Source organism: Coenobita brevimanus, chromosome 62 (assembly GCF_032717465.1).
Source record: "Coenobita brevimanus isolate Jiangsu-jjx chromosome 62, ASM3271746v2, whole genome shotgun sequence".
NCBI lineage: Eukaryota > Metazoa > Arthropoda > Malacostraca > Decapoda > Coenobitidae > Coenobita > Coenobita brevimanus.
In genome coordinates this window covers 23,409,785-23,433,101 of record NC_137015.1, presented here as the reverse complement: position 1 = coordinate 23,433,101, position 23,317 = coordinate 23,409,785, and the positions used below count along the sequence as shown (strand labels likewise).

The 23,317-nt window shown below is 45.4% G+C and overlaps 1 protein-coding gene and 1 pseudogene across 1 annotated transcript in view; one reads left to right on the top strand and one right to left on the bottom strand.

Moving 5' to 3' along the window:
• The first annotated feature begins 5,854 nt into the window (after nt 1-5,854).
• The window catches only part of LOC145403992 (pseudouridine-5'-phosphatase-like), a 244,218-nt gene continuing 226,755 nt past the window's right edge, over nt 5,855-23,317 (top strand). The window contains exon 1 of the mRNA XM_080275599.1: nt 5,855-6,074. Coding sequence (XP_080131725.1) covers nt 6,017-6,074 — 58 coding nt within the window. The 5' untranslated portion in view covers nt 5,855-6,016. The remainder of the gene's footprint in view (nt 6,075-23,317) is intronic.
• LOC145404152 (5S ribosomal RNA) lies at nt 13,814-13,932 on the bottom strand (annotated as a pseudogene).

Below are 23,317 nucleotides of genomic sequence, written 5' to 3'. Positions count from 1 at the left end.
CGGTACATACCAAAGTGAAAATTTACAAGTCCATGGTTAGACCAATTTTAATTTATGGGCATGAGTCATGGTACAGTACAATTGTAATAGATCAGAAAGTATTAGGATTTGAGAAAAAATACTGAGAAGGATTCTTGGGGTAAAGTGGCAAGACAGAGTTACAAATGAAAGAGTAAGAGATATTACGAGAGTGGAACTAGTTAATAAATATGTGAGACTGTCTCGCTGGAAGTGGCTGGGGCACATATACAGAAAAGAAAGCAGTTTAATACAGGATGTGCCAGAGCGGACTGCTAGAGGAAGAAGAGGTAGAGGTAGGCCGAGGGAAACCTGGTTGGGGACAATGAAAAGAGAAGCAGGAGAGGAGTATTGGTGGGACCTGAAGGAGATGGTAAAAAACAAATATTGGTGGAGAGAGTTCATCGAGGCCCTATGCATCCCCTGGGGTGCCACAGGAAATGACTGATTGATTGATTGATATATACAGTATATATAAATGGTCTCACACTGGCACTTATGGGGGGGGTGTAATTAGGCTAGGGTGGGTATACTCTCATGGGGATGAAGAGAGGGAGGAGAGTAAGTGGGAGTCCACGGGTGCAGGTTACACTGACGTCTGTTGTTCTGTGGAGAAGGTGAAACTGGGGAGGTATCGGTCAGGCTGGGGGGGGCAAGGAACTGACCCGTGCAGGTATGTCGAGCACTCCGCGTAATAACATTTTGAGTAATATGATACACTAGAATTCACAAGGGGAGGGTGAGCACACTGGGGAAGAGTAACACGTCCTTTGGGAAGGGGCCACGGGGAGGGTTCACAGGGGGGGGGCAGGGATGGTCACAGTGGGGGGGGGATGTACAGGGACGATCTATTACTCACAGTCTCTGATGGAGGGGAGGACAGAGCCCGCTATGACGGGAGTTCCAAGTGGCGACCTGGCGTAGAAGGAGGGCCCCCAGGCGAGTAATATAGAGGCAGGTGGTCCATCAGGTGGCCACGAGTCTGGGAAGAATGGGCTGGTGGCGTGTGGGGCGGCTCCCTAGCCGCTGCGGCCCGACAGGGGCCGGGCAATCTCGGGGCTGGGGCCGAAGAGGACCGACAGGTGCGCAGCTTGGCACCGGCCCTTCGTCGTTGTCGGGATTCTGGGAGAGGACCTGGGAGGCCAGGGGATGGGGTCGGGCATGGAGGGGACAGCGCCCTGGATGCACAGCTATCATACCCCTCGGGGCGACTGTCAGGGAGAGGCTGCGGTCTCTGACGTCTGGGGAGGCTCGGCTGCTGCGACGGACACCGGGGGAGGCCTGTCGTCTCTGGGAGTTGTGGTCTCGGGAGGAGGCCGTCAGAGGTGACCTGCGGCCTCTTGTCCTGGGAGAGTCTGACAGCACCTGGGGCTGCACCAACAGGACACTGGCCCTCGGGGATGTCTCGCCCACTCCGGTCTCTGGAGGTTCCCCTGAAAAGGAGCAAGAGTCACCCTCGGATACTGAGGGGCAGGGTGAGGGGAACCTCAATTTGCCCCTGAGGTGGTGGTCGGGGCGGGAGGTGCCACCTTCTGCAGAAGACCGGTTATGGGCAAGGGGATAGCAGCCTGGAGCCGACCCCCCTGCTACTATAGACCCTGACGACAGGGAGAAGGCGCCTAATGGATATGCCCGGCTATTGCCACAGTGCCGACGGAGACTGCTCTCCAGCCATCGTTTCAAGGACAGGGAGAAGGCGCCCAATGGATAAGCCCGGCTATTGCCACAGTGCCAATGGAGACTGCTCTCCTGCCTTTGGGTTTGGGGCTCCTGGAGATAGCTCTGGTGTACAGCGATGGCACGCCCACTCCCCCTTAGTGGGGATAGCAGCCCTTGAGGCTCCTCCTGAGTCCTCTTTCAACAAGGAGGCCGATCCAGGGGACTCTGCATCCGAGGGTCTGCTTGGGAGCTTGTTAGTACAAGTCCCACCCTGATTCTGATGAGCGTTCCCTCTGCCGGAGTGTAGTGTGCTTTTCCTGCACACTGCTGTGTGATCTGGCTGCGGAGAAGAGGGGCATTGGGGCGTGAGGGAGATATGACGCTCTCGATTGGAAGACGTGACAGGTAAACCAGTCTCCCTGTCACCTCCTAGTGGGGTGGGTATTGCCTCCCCGTATTCTCCTTCTGGGGTGGTGGTGTCTGGCTCACCTCACCCCGCGGATATTTCACCACCGTGTTGGGGGTGAAAGTCATGTCCCCGTGACTGGAGTCCGAACATTTTGGCGTTTGCAGTGTGGTGTGAGGGGTTGAGTTTTTTTTTTTTTTTTTTTTTTATGTGCTTGACTCTGGGCATAGGCTTCACACCTGAGGAGGTTTTCCCAGTATGTGGTTTGTGGGTTGGGCTGGAGGTTCTGGGAATAACATACAGTAAGGGATGACGAGTCTCGGGTGTGATGAAGGAGTTGCAGGAGTTGGTTGGTGCCCTGAATGCGGTGTGTGAGCCCTTGGTGAGGAGTCCAAATTACTGCTGTGGTCTTCATGTCGGGTGACGGTGGTGGGGTGTATGTAGTAGAGTCAGGTTGGAGACTGGAGAGGGATGACACGGTTGTGCTTTTATGAGGGCGTCTGTGGTAAATTGGCTTAGTGGGGCGGGCCACTGGGATATTATCTGAGGGAGTGGTGTGGTGAAAAGGTGAGGGGGGCAAGGTTAGCGGTAGGGGTGGAGGGTGGGGAGGGTGTTTGGGTGTAGCGGGCTGGCGGGCAGGACAGGCGGCCTGAATGGGTGCAGGTGGTGGTCAGCACGGGTGTGGGTGGGGATTGGGCGTTTTGAGGGTGGGTGGTGCAGGGGCAGTGTGGTGGGTGGTTGCGGCAGTGGGGGGAGATGGGGGGTGGTGTGGGCGGAGGTAGGTGGAGGGGACAAAGGAGGAGAGAGTAATATGATACACTAGAATTCACAAAAGGAGGGTGAGCACACTGGGGAAGAGTAACACGTCCTTTGGGGAGGGGGTCACAGGGAAGGTCCACTTGGGGAGGCAGGGATGGTCACACTAGGGGGGATGTACAGGGAGGATCTATTACTCACAGTCTCTGACGGAGGGGAGGACAGGGCCCGCTACGACAGGAGTTCCCTGTGGCGGCCTGGAGTAGGAGGAGGGCCGCCCGGTGAGTAGTATAGAGGCAGGTGGTCCATCAGGTGGCCATGAGTCCGGAACTAATGGGCCGGTGGTGTATGGGACGGCTCCCTAGCCGCTATGGCCTGACAGGGGCCGGGCTCTCGGGGCTGGGGTCAAAGAGGGCCAACAGGCGCACAGCTCGGCGCCAAACCTACGTCGTTGTCAGGATTCTGGGAGAGGACCAGGGGAGGCCAGAGGCTGGGGTTGGGCATGGAGGGGGCAGCGCCCTGGACACACAGCTACCACACCCCTCGGGGGAGGCCATCAAGGAGGGGCTGCAGCCGCCGACGTCTGGGGAGGCTCGGCTGCTGTGACGGACACTGGGGGAGGACTATTGTCTCTGGGAGTTGCGGTCTTGCTGTCGGGAGGAGGCTGTCAGGGGCAACCTGTGGCCTCTTGTCCTGGGAGAGTCCGACAACACCTGGGGCTGCACTGATAGGACACTGTCCTTCGGGGATGTCTCGCCCGCTCTGGTCTCTGGAGGTTCCCCTGAAAAGGAGCAAGAGTCGCCCTCGGATACTGTGGGGCTCCTTACTTTGCCACCGAGGTGGTGGTCGGGACGGGAGGTGCCTCCTTCTGCAGGAGCCCGGTTATGGGCAGGGGGACAGTGGCCTGGAGCCAACGTGCCTGCTACTACAGACCCAGATGATGGGGAGAAGGCGCCTGATGGATATGCCCGGCTATTGCCACAGTGCCAACAGAGACTGCTCTCCAGCCATCGTTTCAAGGGCAGGGAGAAGGCACCCGATGGATATGCCTGGCTATTGCCACAACGCCGACGGAGACTGCTGACCGGCCCTTGTCTTGGAGGCAGGGAGAAGGCGCCCGATGGATACGCCCAGCTATTGCCACAGTGCTGACAAAGACTGCTCTCCTGCCTTTGGGTCTGGGGCTCCTGCCCTGGAGACAGCTCTGGTGGACGGCAACGGCACGTCCGCTCCCCCTTAGTGGAGATAGCAGCCCTTGAGGCTCCTCCTGAGTCCTCTTTCAACACGGAGGCCGATCCAGGGGACTCGGCGTCTGAGGGTCTGCTTGGGAGCTTTTAAGTACAAGTCCCTCCCCGATTCAGATGAGCGTTCCCTCTGCCGGAGTGTAGTGTGCTTTTCCTGCTCACTGCCGTGTGATCTGGCTGCGGAGAAGAGGGGCATTGGGGCGTGAGGGAGATATGACGCTCTCGATTGGAAGACGTGACAGGTAAACCAGTCTCCCTGTCACCTCCCAGTGGGGTGGGGGTGGGTATCGCCCCCCCCCCCGTTCTCTTCTCCTGGGGTTGTGGTGTCCGGCTCACCTCGCCGCGCGGATATTTCAATCACACTGATAATTACGTTATAGTTCATTGAGAAAAATATCCCCAGCCTCACTCTTCCTCTTTGAGGGACCCCATCATCCTTTTCGCCATCATTATCTCGTTTAGAACAGTCCAGCGCAAAAAAAAAAAAAAAAAAAAAAAAAAAAGCAAGCGTGATTAATATACCTTAAAACACATTGTAATTTTCAATTACAAGCCTCACAATGGGCGTTTTTTTTTTTTTTTCACTGACTATACTATCATAATTAAGACGCCTGTAGCAAAGGCTGCTAAGCTTATGCTTCTATACTACTCTATAGTGCTACTTTTCTTTCCTGTACAGTATGTAATATACTTTATCGACTCCTTTCCGTTTTATAGTATTCGCTATATACGTATACTAAATGTGCTACGTCTCTGCTGAAAGGGTGTGGTGAGATCTTTTATTATTATTATTATTATTACATGTAGCGCTTGTAACCACTTGTGTATAACTATTTTCCATCACCTCTTGTTAGCGCTATGTACCTTTTACAATAAAAATTTCAATATACTTTATCGACTCCTTTTCGTTTTATAGTATTCGCTATATACGTATACTAAATGTGCTACGTCTCTGTTGAAAGGGTGTGGTGAGATGTTTTATTATTATTATTACATGTAGCGCTTGTAACCACTTGTGTATAACTATTTTGCTGAGTATTGTGGCAAGACCCATCACCTCTTGTTAGCGCTCTGTACCTTTTACAATAAAAATTTCAATTCGATTTAGTGTACTGTATTCTGTATACCTTTACAACAATACTCTTGCTTTTGTTGTATACTTTTGCAAAAATATTTCAATCAACCCTGCAAACAACTTGACTTTCCTGAAGCAAGTAAAGGTTTGACCATCAAGATGTCTTGCTCTGTTTGGGTTAACACTTCAGTCGAAGTGCAATCTGCTACTACATGATATTGTCCCTGTGGAAGTGAACGCATTTCTTACGAGTATATTAATCAGGCGACAGAAAGATACCCACAATATTTTAGGCACTTGAGGCAAGACTGTCAGGTTGGTGGATTCCTCCATGATGCAAGCTAGTGAACGTTTGTGGTTACTAGCAGACAAGAACGATCCACAACCAAGCAGTTGGGGCCAATGACAAGTTTGTGGGCCTGGATCCCTCAGGTCATGCATTAAGTTGACGCATACCCGTTGACAGAAATAACGTTGTCAGTGAGGACTGGCTTTGACAAACAGAAAGTAACAGACACATATTCTGTAGTAGCTGCGGATACTACTGTATACGAGGAAAATCAACTTTGGATGGATTGTGTTCATAGTGAATGAGCTTCAATCCTTGTTTACATCATCAGCTGATTGTACCATGTCAGTGCCTGGCAATACACGATAAGTAAGAAGGGGAAGAGTTTCTGCCTCGAAATCGAGGTGCTTATCGATGCCGTTGCAAATGTGAGTTACGAACTCTTCATTTGGTGCAGCATAAAGGAGCTGAACATCCTGTAGAGATAATCCTTGCTACGATCAGACTAGACTTTGGAATCCTCTTTCGATAGGGCTTTTTGGAACTCCAATAAGCAGACGTCGATTGCCATGTCGCCCTTCAAGCCTGTCACTCATGTTATATTTGACATGGATGGTCTCTTATTAGGTAAGCACTGTGCTTGTTAGTTCATTTTATGGATTCTCTTGCTTTGTCCCAAACTGCCTCATGGTGTTCCTGGTCTGTTATAACCATTTCCTCATCAAGGTGAGGGGGAAGGGGTCTTCCTACCATTTCCTTCAGAAGTGTATCATTATGCCAGTGTCATGTGCTGAGATTCACAGCCATTCTAAGGTTATGTGGTGCTGTTTCGGCCCCATATTTCTTGGATGCCCAACCTAACCCAATATTTTTTGACATTTATACCTAATTACTAGATAAACCCTTTTGTTACTAGGCGATGCAGGCTGTCAAACTGTGGGCAAGTACTCAGGATGTGGGCCAGCTTGACCTAGGCAGTGCTGGGAGAACCCCCCCCCCCCATTTCCATGCTCATGGTACCTCTTAAATATTTTATCCTCATACTCTTAGTTTTGCTTCTGTCTCCGTGATTTTTATTCCTCATAATCTCAGATAGTTGTACTTGCTTATGGTGTTGATAAAAACGTTCGACGAATATAAATTATGCACTAACTTACGATGTTTTTTCTTTCCTTTTGTTTCCTCATAGAAATATATATTTTGTGGTAATTGTTACTGAGAAAGAGTTTTAGGAAATTTCATTAGCTTCATTTCGATATATAATCATTTACTGTAGGACAATTCGGGTCAGTTTTTACGTACCGCAAAAGGAAATTATCTTTACAATTCCACTGCAGTTCGGGGGTGGTGTTTCGCTAAATTGTTTTTTCCCCTGCTTTTATTTATGTCTGTATCTGACTAGTTTTTTCTTCACGTAATCTCAAATGGTTGTTGATAAAAATGTTTGGTGAATATAAATTATGCACAAATTTACGATGTTTTTTCTTTCCATCAAGGGGTAATTTTGTTGGATGCTGCTTGCGTCGGCCAGTAATGAGCGGGTGAGATTAGGTTCAATGCAGCCTGTGTTGTCCATTAACGAGCGGGTGACTTTTGCACTGCTACCCTAAGTATCGAAAGGGTTAATATGCCTCCTTATGCTTTAGTGCAGTGTTTACTAGAACAGCAACCTGTAACAGGGGTTCCGCCCAGTGAGTTTGGTGTTGTAACCCATGTTACGGTAGCTAGTAATTAGGTAACGATTAAAAACATATTAGGTTTTGGAAAGGATGGAGAGCAAGAGACTAATGAGGAGAGTGTGTATGAGTGAGGAGGAGACTGAAGATGAGATGGAGGGATGTAATGGAGAGGTGCAGTATATGAGAGAAGGATGTGTGAGCTGGTGGGAGGGCAGCAAAATGTCAGGGGACAGGACAAAATTGAGGCTATTTGATTGTGGCCACCTCTTACGGGATTAACCCCGTGGGGTTGGGCATTGTTTGTAATATCGACTGTCATGAGCGGGCTTTTTTTTTTTTAATAGGTTGTCAAAAATCGCTCCTGTGAAAACTATTAAACCTATCATAAAAATCTTTGTACTCAGTAAAGGACAATTCTTTACCTTTAAAATGAGTGGTGTTCCAGTGTCCTACAATTATTCATTGTAGAGCAGTGCCTGAAAACGTACAAGTGTCCAAATGTTCTGGAACAGGGACCAATGTCCTCGTGACACACGTTCCAGAACGGGGACCGACCTTTAGGGGTTAAGGCATCTGGCAATAAATAGATAGGTTTGGTATTCAGATAATAAAGGGCTGAAGCAGCACCACATTTTCTTAGCACATGACACCGGGTAGGATTTTATTGATGATCATCAAGGAGACATCCATGAATATTACCATTATACTTGTCACATAAATTACTTCCTTTAAGTAGGGCAACACACTGGCCCACGGAAAAACTGGCAAGATTTCTGATCTTGCTGCCCCCTGTCAATCATTCTGCTTCGATTTCTGAAAAATGTGCTAAATCAGCCAATGACGGTGTTGAGGGGTTTGTCATATCAGTGGGAGCACCTCGCCTCCTACTAGGTGGAGGCCACTTAAGCCACTATCGCACAGGGACTTGTTGATGTCCAAATTTGCTGCCGCACAAGGGTTGTGGACAGCCAAGCATGGAATGCTGCCAAACCCATATCTGGATATCTGCGCTCACCGTGGCTGTCCAAAACTCCAGTCTCGTAGTATCCTTCTCTACATAGTAGACTTTATCCCTAGTTGTTGCCAAGCAGTGTATGTAATCTGCTGTCTTGAGCTCAGCAGACGGAACATGAATTACTGGGTATATTAAGAATTTTTATGATTATTTTACCAGCGTTAATAAACTTTGAGTAAGTCTCTGTTATATGACTTTGTTTTTATTTGTTTGAGAAAATTGTAATCCGTAAAGAGACAACCATCTTATTTTGCAGTTATTTTTTTTTTTTTATTTTTTTATTTTTTTCATGTGATTCTATAAGTACCCCCCTGGGGGTAAGGGGTTTCAAGAATACTCCACCAGTATCCTCGCTTGTCATGTGAGGCAACTAAAAGGGTTGGTGGTGGGTTAGTGCCCCACCCCATAAAAAGAACTAACTAAACAAGCGAACAAAACGTCTCGTACCAGGACAGACCATACGTTGACGACCAAGGAACAAAGGACGTTCTAAGGAAGGGAACGTGGAATGTGAGAGGAGTGAATGATGAAGTGAAAGAGAGAGAGATTGTTCAGGTGCTTAGGGATGCAACAGTGGATGTATGTGGACTGACTGAAACTAAATGGAGGGTGAAAGGGTGAGAGAAGGAGAGTTTTAGGAATATATGTGAGAGTTCATGAGAATGAGAGGGCAAGAGAGGGAGTATGTCTGATGATAAGCAAGAAGTGGAATGAGAGAGTATGGAACAGTGGGTGCAAGGATTGCATGGTGAGAATGAAAGTAGGCATACAAGCTTGGGTGATTGTATGTGTGTATGCACCAACAGAGGACCGAGTGGGAGGAGTGAAAGATGAGTTTTGGGAGAGTGTAGATGCATGTATGGACAAGTTTGAGAGGAGCAAGAGTGTTTTTGATTGGAGACATGAATGGCAAAGTTGGGATTGTACGAGTGGATGGAGTGTTTGGTCGGTGGGGTGTGCCACGGATGTCCACCAGCTCAGGTGGACATCTGTGCTTGTAAGGGGTTGGCAATAATCAACACCTTTTTCTGGCATAAGATGATCCACAGGCATAGCTACATGGAGAGTCATGAGGAGGATGGACAGTGAACGTGTTGAACAAAAGGCATTGATAGATTAGGTGTGTGTGTGGATGAGCGAATGAGAAGACAAGTGTTGGATGCAAGAGTGTGGAGAAGGTGGGGGAATGGAATCTTGGACCATCACTTAGTGATGGCTAAGGTAAGACTGCAAAGAAAATGGGTGAAGAGACAAAAGGGATTACAGGAGGAAACAGCTCTGTGAAAAGAGTGAAGAAGTTGCAAGAGAGTGAGCAAATTGCAGAGTATAAGAACATAGTGGAAGAAAGATTGTGAAGATATGAGTTAGAGCAGATGGAAGGGGTGGAGGAAGTATGTAAGATATTCACGGAAGAGATAGGTGCAGCGTGTGAGGTGGTTTGTGGAGTGAGGAGGAGATGCAGGAGTGTGCAAGGGACAGCATGGTGGAATGATGAGATGAAATGAGCTGTAGAACAAAAGAAGAAGGCATATAGTGACTGGCTAGGGAGTATAGGTAGGGAAGAAGATGGGAGAGAGAAAAGAGAGGTGTATGTGAGCAGGAGAGGGGAGGTGAAGAGACTGGTGAAGGAGAGTAAGAAGAGAGTGGATGATGAGTTTAGGAGGAATGTGAGTGTGAAATGGAGGGAGAGGAAGAAATAGTTTTGGAAGGAGGTAAAGAAAGTAAGACAGTGTGAAAAAGGAAATAGTAGGGGAGTGAAAGATGGGAATAATAGACTGTTGGTGGAGAAGAGAGAGAAAATGAGGAGATGGAAGGAGCACTTTGAGGATTTGTTAAATGTAGAGAGTGAGAGCAGTGCGAGTATAAGTGACTGGGGAATGGCTGGAAGAAGAAGATGAGAGGAGGGAGGAAGAGATCAGTAGGGCGGAAGTAGTGGAAGCAATGAAGAAGATCAAGATGGGAAAGGCCCCAGGAATTGATGGAATGTGTGGTGAAATGCTGAAGTAGGGGGGTGAGATTGTTGTGGAGTGGATATGGGAGTTGTGTAGATTGGCTTGAGAAGAGGGAAGGGTTCCAGAGGACTGGAAATCAAATATAATAATTGTTCCTTTATACATAGGAAAAGGGGAGAGAGAAGTATTTAGTAACCATAGTGGTATTTGCCTTCTTAGTGTGCCTGGAAAAATATATGGTAGAATACTCATTGATAGGGTTAGGCATATAACAAAGGAGCTAGTTGGAGACGAGCAAGGGGGATTTAGGATGAGAAAAGGATGTGTATATCAGATATTTGTTCTAAGATGTTTAGTGGAGAAGTATCTAGAGGGGGGGGGAAAGAAAGTGTATGCTGCCTTTATGGACTTGGAGAAAGCATACGACAGAGTAGATAGGCAAGGTATGTGGAAGGTACCATATTAGCCCCTTAAGCGCGGGCATGTTGGAGGCGGTCTGTGCATGTCACGCGGGGATATTCACTCTCTGACTGACTTTTAAAAAAATATTTGCCAAAAATCAGTTATTAGTCCTAGAGTATTATAATTACATAAGCATATGGCACATACCTTCAGCTTTCTCCTGGGATGTTTGTTGAGCCCTCGTCGACTACCGTAGGACTTGTGGAGACTTCTGAAGTTGGGTAACAAAGTCTCCGTTTTACACTTCCCAACACCCCATAATAATATTACCACAGCCTGATATTATCACTAGAAACACTATTCTATGATTTTCAAGTAGTTTGGAATCCATACTCCAAAAAAAAGTCAAAACAATGTAAATTACAGGTGCGTACGAGTTTCCCATTTGTGCTCGTTCCCCGCTGGTATTCTGTCATTTAATATTCATAAACACACTCACACTTTATATTCCTATTGCTTATATATATCTACAGTATTTATCCATAAATTTCCTTCAGTAATAGTAGTTTATTTTCACTCCAGGCATTCACTTTCTTGTTCAGTAAACTAGCGTAGAGAGCAAAGCATTCACTTTCACTATTCCTCCAAGTATTTGTACTAATATTCTGTGTTAGTAATTATTTACATTTCTATTTACATTTTCTGTTTTATTTACATTATTTACATTTCTATTTCATTTACACTATGTTATGCACTGTCACTTGCAGTAACTAAGGGCTCCTTTCCCTTGGAACCACATTGAAGCACTCGTACTGGGAGTTTATCACCATTTCCTCCACTGGCTCATCACATGATTCACCAGAAAGATTCTAGTCACTGTCCATCATTATCATGCATAAATCAGTCAGTTCACGTTCCACAACAGAGTCACTTAGTCCTTCACCCCTTCCCACAGGAGGTTTAGTAGGGGTAGAGGACACAGGGCCCTCTAGAAGCGGCGGAAATGGAGGGGCGCGAGTGTGACATGGTTTCATGTCAACAGACAACACTGAGCTGAATGACGAAGCGGATATGGGGCCGCCAAGGGTTGACAACGTCAGCATGGTGACAGCTATTAATTTATATGCTATGAAATGATTGGCAGGAAATCTAGACAATACATAATAAATTAGGTAGTTCCAGGTGAATGTAAATATCACTTAGGCTTCTCCCTTCCTTTCTTATATATATTTTTATTATGAGAACAGGTCATACGACATATTTAAAGGTGAAATAAACAGGGAAGTTTAGCGAACGAGTTCACATGGGGGTGTTGCCAGGTGATAATTAGCCAATTCCAGGCGTATGGCACTATCAGTTACCTTTTTTCTTTTTTATATATATTATTTTGTATAAGAATAGGGCATAGGCCTCATTTCAATGGATGAAATGAGTGGAAAAATCCAGGCAAGATTTGTGTAGCGTGGAACAGCTGGGGCAGGCGAGAGGAGAGGGTAATGGAGGGGAGGTAGGGAGGGGTGTCAAGAACGGGGAGAAATGGCTAAATTGTCAACAATGGATGGGAGTACTGATGACATTAGAAACACTGACTATTGTTGGACTCTGGCAGTGCAGACAGATGATACAAGCAACCACTTGAAAGCCCAGGTGAATGCAAAATAACACAGAATCGCAAAAGTGACGCCCCACGGTATGATCCACTGCACCCGAGCGTCACGAAAGTGATGCCCCGTGGTTAAGAGGTTAAGAATATATGGAGTGGATGGGAAATTGTTGAGTGCTGTGAAGAGTATGTACGAGGGAGCTATGACTACGGTGCGAGTGGATGGTGAGCTGAGTGAGTCCTTTGATCTAAATGTGGGACTGAAACAGGCATGTGTGATGTCCCCATGGCTGTTTAATATATTCGTGGATCGGGTTGTAAAGGAGGTGCAAGGTAGGGAAGTGGATGTGGGGGTGGCTGTAACGAGGGTGAGATGTGGAAGATACCAGTGTTGCTGTTTGCTGATGATACAGTATTGTTGAGTGAAGAATGGGAGTTGCAAGGTTTGGAGAATGAATTTGGGACAGTGTGTAAGAAGAAGAATCTGGAAGCTAATGTAAACAAGAATAAATTTATGGTGTTTGAGAGGAATGAAGTCACAGAATGCACAGTGAGGTTGGATGGTGAGGATATGGAGAATGTGAGTGCATTCGAGTATTTGGGTAGTGTGATGAGTAAGGATGGATCTCTTGGAGATGAAGTGCTTGAAATGGTACAGCAGGGAAGGAAGGTTGTTGGTTCACTGAAAGCAGTGGTGAGAAATAGGGTGGTGAGTATGGAAGTTAAGAAGTCACTGCATGATAGTATTGTGATCCCTACCCTGACATACGGAAACGAGGCTTGGACCTTGCTAGAGGGGAACAAGTCAAGAGTGAGAGCAGTGGAAATGAGTTACGCGAGAGGAGCATGTGGAGTGACATGGAGGGACAGGTTGACGAATAAAGAAATCAAAGAACATTGTGGGGTGGATGTGGATGTGATTGAGAAAATTAGGAGAAATGCACTGAGGTGGTTTGGACATGTGGAGAGAGTGGAGAATGAAAGACTGGCTAAGATGTTGTATGTACTGTAGGTGAGGTGGAGGGAGGGAGAGGGAGGGGGAGACCGAGGATGAGGTGGAGGGATGGAGTTGAGAGGTATATGAGGGAGGGGGGGAGTGAGTTGGGGGGAGGGCAGTCAAATGGTGAGTGACAGAACGAATTGGAGGCGTTTTGTCTGCAGCCACCCTTTGCGGGATTAGGGCATCGGTCTGTAGATAGATAGATAGATTTTCAAGTTTCAGTGGTTTATATCTTTTGAAAGTGGTGAAAAGTGTAAAAAGTTTGTTTACAGACAGACAGCATCTCATACATGAAGACAGGTGAATGCCAACTTAGGATGCCATTTTTTAACCCCTAAACCGCGGGGTTGTTTTAGCTTGACTTGCGTGTCCCGCGGGCATATTTGCACTCCGACAGACTCCCTAAAAATATTTGCCAAAAATCAGTTATTAGTCCTAGAATATTAAAATTACATATGCATATGGCACATACTTTCTGCTTTCCCCTGGGATGTTTGTTGAGCCTTTGTCGAGTACCGTAGGACTTGTGGAGACCTCTGAAGTTGGGTAACGAAGTCTCCACTTTACACTTCCCGACAACCCGTGATATGTTTACCCATCCATCCATCCATTGCCAGACGCCATGTATCCCAAACGGGGTGGTCAAGGGCTTAGAGTTAATTGTTTTACAGGGAGGGGCACCAATCCTCCACCAACCCCACTTGACACGTAGGGATGCCAACAGCATCTGGTGTTCCCAGGCGGTCACCCATCCAAGTACTAACCAGACCCAACGTTGCTTAACTTCGCTGATCGGACGGGAAGCGGTGTACTCAACGTGGCATGCCCGATATGTTTACCAGTGCCTGATATTATCACTAGAAACACTATTCTATGATTTTCAAATAGTTTGGAATCCATACTCCAAAAAAAAAAACACTTTGAAAGCAATGAAAATTACGAACGCGTATGACCTTCCCACTTACGCTCGTTCGCCGTTGGTGTTCTGTCAGTTATTATTCATAAAAACACTCACACTTTATATTTCTGTTACTATATAACACGTATATTTATCTGCAGTCTTTATCCATAAGTTTCCTTTAGTAATAGTAGTTTATTGTCACTGTAGGCATTCAGTTTCTCTTTCAGTAAAATATGTAGCTTTCACTTTCTCGTCCTGTATACTGTACTAGCGTTGAGAGCGAATCTGTCACTTTCACTTCCACTGTCATAACTCATAGTATTCATACATGCTAGAGTGAAACTTTCACTTTCATTACTCCTAGTATATATACTTGTATTCTTATATTACTGCTCATTTACATTTCTATTTACATTCTCTATTTTATTTACATTATTTATACTGTATTTCTATTTTATTTACACTGTGTTATGCACTGTCACTTACAGTAACTTATAAAAGTATTTTCCACTTTTCACTTATATTTACATTCATTACTTTCACTTGCTGTTTACACATTATTTACATTTCCACTTGCACTCTTTTAGTCACGAGAAAGATCGTAATCACTGTCCATCATTTTCATTGTTAAATCAGCCAGTTCACGTTCCACAGCAGTCACTTAGCCCTTTACCCCTTTCCACACGAGGTTTAGTAGGGGGTAGAGGTCACAGGGCCCTTTGCATGGGGCTAAAAAGCGGCGGAATTGGACAGGCGCAAATCCGACGTGGTTTTACCTTGAAAGACGACAGTAAACTGAACACTGTGGTGGCCTAGGGGGAGTGCAATGCTGCCAGTGTCAGAGTGGTGACAGCTGCTAATATATACGCTATGAAATGATTGGCAGGAATTCTAGACAATACATAATAAATTAGGTAGTTCCAGGTGAATGTAAATATCACTTAGGCTTCTCCCTTCCTTTCTTATATACAGTATATTTTTATTACGAGAATAGATTATACGGCATATTTCAAGAGGAAAGAAACAGCGAAAATTAGCAAACAAGTTCACGTGAGGTGTTATAAGGTGATAATTAGCCAATTCCAGGTGTATGGCACTATCACTTACCTTATTTCTTTTTTGTATATTTTATTTGGTATAAGAATAGGGTGTAGGGCTTATTTCAATGGATGAAATCAGTGGAAAATTCCAGGGAAGATTTACTTAGCACAGCACGGCCGGGCAGGCGAGAGGAGAGAGTAATGGAGGGGAGGTAGGAAGGGGAGTCAAGAATGGGGAGAAATGGCTAAATTGTCAACAATGGATGGGAGTACAGATGAGATTAGGAGTGCTGACTAGTGTTGGACATTGGCAGTACTGATAGATGATACAAGCCACCACTTGAAAGCCCGGGCGAATTCAAAATAACACAGAATCACAAAAGTGACGCCCCGTGGTATGATCCCTTGCTACCAAGCATCGCGAAAGTGACGCCCCGCGGGTAAGGGGTTAATGAAGATACCCAAGCCTAACCAAAATTTTTGTAACTTAACCCAACCTTATTTGTCTTAACCTAACCTGACCAATTCTACCCAAACCTAACCAAAATTTTTGTAACTTAACCCAACCTTATTTGTCTTAACCTAACCTGACCAATTCTCTGCTAACCTAATCAATGCTGTATTAACCTAACAAGACATCCTAACCTAACCTATCCAATATGTAATCATGTTTCCCTTGTTTATTGATGTATCTTCTTCGTACTTGAAAATGCATTAATGTATGCCTTTACAAACAACTGAATTAGCTGAAAAGATTTTTTTTTTTTTTTTTTTTTTTTTTATGAGGTGGTATTTTTAATTAAGCAAGTGAGGGGTGTGTCAAAGTGGGGTTGGTGGAGGATTAGTGCCCCTCCCTGTAAAACAACTCTAAGCCCTTGGCCACCCCATTTGGGATACGTGGCGTCTTGCAATGAATGAATGAAAAGTGAGGGGTTTTCCAGCTCTGTGACACTGCAGAGATCCAGATTTTTAGAAGAATAACTTGAAGAGGTAGCAATTTGAGGTCTGTTCGGGCCTCATCACCGAGTAGTTTCCTGAGAACTGCAGTACCTATTGCAAAGGTCATTTGCTGGTTCACGGCCATTGTTGTTTTTGATAAATATGTCGTCTGCTAGGGAATAGGGACAAGTGACCTCCTAGTCACGTGGGGTGAACTTGAAAAAGAAGAAGGTGACTGTTGATGCACACTGTATGATAGGGAATGGACGTCTATTTTGTTCTGCACATAGTGTCCGCAAATCCCCATGTGATGGCAGCTTTATGACCCAGCATGACCTGATAGATGCTGAGGTGACACAGGCCTATCATATGCAAAGGTGTGCCATGCCTTTAAAAAAAAAAAAAAAAAGTCCTTGTCTCATTGAGCGCAGACCTTCTCCCTACAAAATTATTAGCCACTGTTTCCAGAATTTTACAGACCAGTCTCAACTTTACCATAGCCATGATATTTTACTAAGGAAGGTGAAGTGTCTGAACAGTGGTAATTTTTGCTGGTACAGGAAGGAGATGCATTTATGGTACTGTTATCGTAGTATTTTGCTGGTAGGATTAGGATAGTGTTTTATGTTTGAACAAGTGAGGAACTTTCTAGAAACCAAGTGCTATTCCAGTAGGGTTAGGGTATAGGGTAGTGTCTGTATCTGGAGATGTGAGGAACATTCTGGAGATTTTGGCATTTGTTTTGTTTTCTTACTGTCTTATGGTAGGAATTAGCTCTTGCCATTATTATTGTATTAATTGAAGTGTAGTATTATGTGAAAAACGTGAGTTCTCTTCTAGGATCTAGAATGTGCATTGTTACTGTATATCAGAAAATGTGAGTTCTTTATTATAATATTCAAAGCTATGCTAGTGGGGGGAGTTGGGGGCAGTATATTAAGGTGCCCTCCTGGCTTACTGGCCGTGTGCCAGACAGTTGAGTTTTTAGTCATTTACCCCCCTCCCCCCCCAAGAGCAGGGGGGCCCACTGAGACTTGAGATTGTGAGGTTGAGAGTTTGCGCCCCACCCGGGTAGCTGCCTTTGCTGGGAGGGGTAGCATTCTCCTGTAACCTTAGCAGGGCTATATGATCTGTGTAGGTCTAACTTGGGGGAATAATCCCTTTTTTTGAGTCAGTTACCCATGAGTTATTTTTATTTTTATTTTTTTTTGCCAGTGAACAGTCAGTGAGTCAGTGACCGAGTGAGTCAAACAGTGAGAGTAATCAGTGAATAATGTAGTTAAACAGAGTCAGTCTGTGAGAGTCAGTCAGCCAGTAACTAGTAGTAGTGAGTGAAAGACAGAGTTCATGTGGGAGAGAAGAGTCAGTGTTTTGCAGTGTACCTCAGCTGTGCTTAGAAGGAATAAAACCCAGAAGTGTTTATCTGCCTTTGATTAACTGCCGGACCTGTCTACGTATCATTCTCGACATATCAGCGGAACCCCTATGGTGTAACATTTGGTGTCAGAAGTGGAATGAATCCTACGGTTGTAACAATTGGTGGCAGGAGTGGGACAAGTCCTATGGTTGGAACAATATGCACCTTCTCCTCAAGACTAGGCAAAAACGTGTTTGGGAGACGAGCGCATTTTTTTCATTCAACACCTCCCTGTGGCATATAGCTTTCAAGGTTATGCCAGTTCTGAGATGGTGAATCCGTGGAAAGTGTGAGCAGCTTTCAGGATCAAGTGGCAGTCTGGATGGTTAATGTCATGGGAGGGGAGGTCTAGCCAGATGCCACATTAATGGTACCGGTAACTGTGAGTGGGAGGGAGGGTGGAGGGTGAGGGAGGATAGGAGGGAAGGTTTGGAGAATTACTCATATCAGAGAATCATACTGGTATAGATTGTTTTTATTATCACACACTACCCTAGACTCTGAAGTTCGATATGAATAATTATCTGAATAACACTGGAAATGTTTGTAGGCAGATGTTTATAGAGGGATGACCGAGAATAAATAAGTAAATAATGAAACAAATTTATATAAATTTACATACCAGTATATACTGTATATGTTACCGGCAAAGTGAGAAACCTGTTTTTGCATAGAATGCCTAGGTATTCTATAAAATGCCTAAAACTTTAAGTCCATTCATCTGTCCATCATCCAATCCTATGTTGCCCCATGAGGAAAATAGGAGTCTGGGGCTAGGCAAGTTGGTCCTGACATTTAAGATGAGAGTGAAAAACTTTAAGACAAGATATAAAATAATATCATCTGTACACATTTCCTAGGTAGTCTGTTGATTACCAAGTTTGTTTTAGGCAATGTGTGGAATGACTAAACTACAGTAAACAGGTAAGCTGTGAAATCAGTCATTTCATTTATGTTAGGTTATTTTAGGCTGCTGTTAGGATGGGCTGGGATAATCTGAGTTAAGTTTAGGTTAGATTAGGCTAGGTTAGTAAAGTAAGCGTAGGTTAGGTTAATTTAGATAAACGCTTAACATAACTTAGCGTCCTTCTAAATTAACCTAACCTAGCCCAACCTAACTTAACTTAGATTATCCTAGCCTAACCTCCCTATTGCCTATTATATTATACTTTGTCAAAAAAGTGCTAGACATTCTATAGAATACCTAGGCATTCTGTGAAAATCCCCAGGTAAAGTATATAAGGTCAGAATGAAATAAGCTTATCTCATACTTTGCCAAAAAATGCTAGACATTCTATAGAATATCTAGACATTCTATACGATACCTTAGTTTCACACAATGTGTGGGCATATGGAGAGAATGGATAAAAAGTGATTGGCGAAAAAGATAACTGGAACATATGTGAGAGGTGTAAGGCTGAGAGGAAGACCACGAACTGGATGGATGGACAGTGTGAAGAGAGTGATAAAGGTGTGAGGCATGTCTGTAGAACAAGGAAGAGTGGCTGCGCACAATAGGGATGACTGTAGAGAAATTGTAAATGAATAAGTGGTGATGTGGCCCCAAGGGGATTTTGTCATCTTGGTCTGATCAGCTGATCAGGTCATGTGCAGGTAAGGGAATGGGTCCATCATGATATGGCAGGGGTAAACCAGCTTTGCTGTTGGGCCTTGCTGCGGACATTTATGATTACACTGCGCAGTTGTCATTAACAATGTGGCGATGGCAATTTCAGGCTGGGATGCAGTAAAAAGGGTGGGAAACATAAGTATTATTACCCATTGCACCGTGTTTAATGGACATTGTTATAGCCAACAGAAAATCCGGTGGCCTTGGTTGTGTCTGTTAAATCTGATACCTGGTCTACTGAGGTACTGTACCATATGTTAAATGTTATACCCGGTCTACTTAGGTACTGTATGTTAAATCTGATACCCAGTCTACTGAGGTACTGTATGTTAAATTGAGGGTCTTCTGTAATAAGAAATATGGATGGAACACAAAAATGTGCTACCTTTAGATTGCCAACCCACTTTGCCAGACCTTTGTTTGCAGAAATATTGAATTAAAGGTTACAAATAAATGTACTGACTGGTGTACAGTAATCCCTCCAAGATCCAATGTAATAGAGCCAAAGGCATGTCCAGGACTTAGTTTTGTCCGGGACTTGGGAAAAATGCCCCTGGTCAGGTACTTATAGACCCCAACCCAACCTAAATTTGAACTCCACTTAAATAACTCCCTACTGGACATGCACAGCACCTATTTAAAATAACTTGCTACCGGACATGCACAGCACCTATTTAAGACCCTTTTCACACTAATAAGGGACAGAAATCATAAAATAATGAAAATTAACCAGAGAATGAGAAATAAGAAGTGAGTACAGAAAATATTTAGCAGTGTACAGGGTACTTAAGACACATCCGTGACCGTCATGAAGATTAACCCGCCTTCTCTATGGCTCTGACAGCAGTGAAGGTGCACATGAAGCACGTACAGTAATCCAGTGTTGCGCTGCACTTAATCCATTGCACTGCAGATTATATTGTTTAACGCTGCATATTCTGTTCTTGCTTGCGCCACGCCAGTTGCAGCACGCCAGTGTTGCACTCTGCACTTAATCCTTTGCACTCTGAATTCTGATTTCTCAACACTGCACAACACTGTAAATTCCCATGTGGTCTAGTGGTGAAGTACTGCAGTTTATTAACTGTCCACCACAAAAGCAAGCATGTGGGCAGCCATGGGGATGAGCATGCAGTCATGACGGTAGGTAGGCGGGAAGTGGGGAGGATGCAGGGGCACTCTAGCGGACATCACTGGAACAACGCACCAAAACACAGCTGTTCGTCACCATGCAGCAAATTTAGAGTAAGGATGAACACACATCTTTTTTTTTTTTTTTTTTTTTTTTTTTTACCCAAGCCCAAAATGTCCGGGACTTGGGTGTCCAGGTCTTAAAGGGATTGCTGTATTTGAACCTATTTGTTAATACAATAATCCCTCCAATATCCGATGTAATACTGCCAAAGGCATGTCCGGAAATTGGGCTTGTCCGGGAATTGGGAAAATGCCTCCTGGACAGATACAGTGAGTCCTCAAAATATGAAAACTCGATGTATGAATTTTCGATGGTACGGAAGTGATGAATGTAGGACAAATTCCACAATACGAAAGTATCTGTCTCGATGGTACGAAAACGATATGAGAGGAAATACGAAAAATTCAAAATGGGTGCGCTGCACAACACCGCACTCGCTTGCGTCAAGAAAACGAACTAACCCCTCTCTGGTAAACACATTATCGTGCGCTTCTCAGTCGAGTCACGTCTGTCTTCTTCTCTCAGCTTCGCTGTACGTTATGCAGTTTTTCACTGTTCTTCCTCGTTTCGTATTTTCACCATGCCTCCTGAGCGCCCGCATCATCTCCAGCATCCGGTGAACCAGCTGCCAAGAAGAGACAGTACCATACTCTGACTCTGGAGAGGAAATTGGACCATCAACAGGTTCAGAAACACTTGCACCAGTCGAGGAAGTACTTAAGGAGCAATAGGGTCCCACCATGTGACTTAGCACCATATCAATGACACGAATCTCCAGCCACAGCACAGGTCTATATTTAACTGTACAGTGTACTAGTACTACAGTAATTAGTTGTACGTTTTATTTTTTTATGTCTGTATAATACCGTAGTTAAGTACTGTATACGTGTATTGCATACTTCTAAATAGGAGGGGTAGAGTTTAAGTGGGGGGTCCAATGGGGTCCTGGAACACATCCCCCCCTTTATATGTATACTTCAATGTGGAAAACTGTTCCGATATACGAAATTTCGGATTACGAAAGTTTTTTTTTTGGTCCCCATCCCTTTCCTATTTCGAGGACTCACTGTACTTATAGATCCTAACCTGGCCTAACCCAGAAAACCACCTATATAACTCCCCACCAGACATGCATAGCACGTATTTAGGGCCCTGTTCATGCAAATAAGGACAGCTAAATGAAAAGGAACCAGAGAATGAGGATTTAGAGGTGAGTATGGAAAATATTTAGCAGTATCCAGGGTACTTACAATATGTCTGTGGCCGTCGCAAAGAATAACCCGCCTCCTCTCAGACTCTGACAGTATGAAGGTGCATCTGAAGCATGTACAGTAATCCAGTGTTGCTCTGCACTTAATCCTTTGCACTCTGAATTCTATTTTCTTAACACTGCTCATTCTTTTCTTACTTGTGCTGCACTTGAGATTCACCAGTGTTGCACTCTGCACTTAAGCCTTTGCACTCTGAATTCTAATTTCTTAACACTGCACATTCTGTTCTTAACACTGAACAACACTGTAAATTCCCGTATGGTCTAGTGGCAAGTTTTTGCTGTTTATTCACTGTCAGAGTCCGAGAGTAGGTGTTGCAGGCGGCCGAGGGGCGTGTTGCTGGGACGTGGTGATTGACTACCCACTGCAGACAACTCCGAAGATAGCCACAAACACATCCAGTGGTGACTCCACCGTGGCCAATGTGCTGGGCTGTGGCTCGGAGGTGGAAGGCCTGTCTTGGGGAGGCATTGATGTGGAGCCAGGGCTGGGCACAGCCGGGGTCACGTGCCTGAAGAAACTGTCAATGATTTATTGACATAAGGAACGGGGATTCTGGTGAGTGATGATGCACTGCCTAAAAGCGCGCACTTCCTCCACAAGTCCCAAGGGCCCCATCTCCCTGTCACAGTCCGGGTGTTCTAAGTAGTCGAGAACGAACTCAATGTGCTCCCGGAGTGTGCTTAGCTTGGGGATGGCTGGAGTAGGGGCACACTGAGAGGAGTCCTCATCATCCTCGCTCTCCTCGCCGGAATCTTCAAACTGGGTACTTGTACCTGCAACTGAAGACGCGATCTCGATATCAGACATGATCTGATACCCAGGATTGCCCTCATCGTCATCCAACCACTCACGCACTTCATCCACATCCACCTCGTCGCCAGCTGCACGACGATGCGCATGGAAATCATCCACGTCAAAACCTAGAAAGTCATGCACCACATTGGCTGCGAGAAGCAGACGAGACCAACTACTTTCCTGAATCCTGATAGAAACTTCCCTCCATGCACTGGATCAGTTGTACTGTAGATGGCTGACTTGAGTTTGTAGCAGTTAAGGTTTTCCACGGTCCACTTGCCACGTGTGTCCCATCCCTCCCTGCGCTCGTTCTTGTCCTTGAGAACAACCATCACCTTGTCCAGGAACTTCTGACGGTACAGCCTCTTCGTTGCCACGATCACTCCTTGGTCCATTGGTTGGATGAGAGCAGTTGTATTAGGTGGCAAAAACAAGCACCTAATGTGGCCATTCTCAGCCACCAACTCCTTGTCGGACATATGTGCAGGTGCTTTGTCCGAGAGGAGAGCCTTTGCCTGGTTGCACAGGATTCCCAGTGTGTTTGTCTGATAGTGGATGACCCCCTTGACGAAGTGCTGGTGAAACCAGTCTTTGAAGATCTTTGAAGTGAACCAAGCCTTCACAGAATGGTACCACATGATGGGAAGGACATCCATCACCCCACGAAGGCACCGAGGCTGCTTTGCATGGCCAACAATAACGGGCTTGAGCTGGTGCATGCCGTTAGCATTGGCGCAGATATCCATTGCTTGGAGAGCGTGCAGCCAGGTACACGCTTCTTCGTCTCCTCTACTAGAATGTTCGTTGGCAGCGAGCAATAGAATAGACCAGTTTCGTCAGCGTTGTAGACTTGACCGAGAGTGAGGCCCTCCCTGTCGATCAAGCCTTTCACGTTCTGCCAAAACTCCTCTACTCCCTCCTTGTTGGTGTCCAGAGCTTTGCCATGGGCCTTACAGTTAGTAAGTCCATGCCGTATCATGACAGCGAATAGCCAACGCTCGGATGCCTTGAATTTAGGGTGTCGTGTA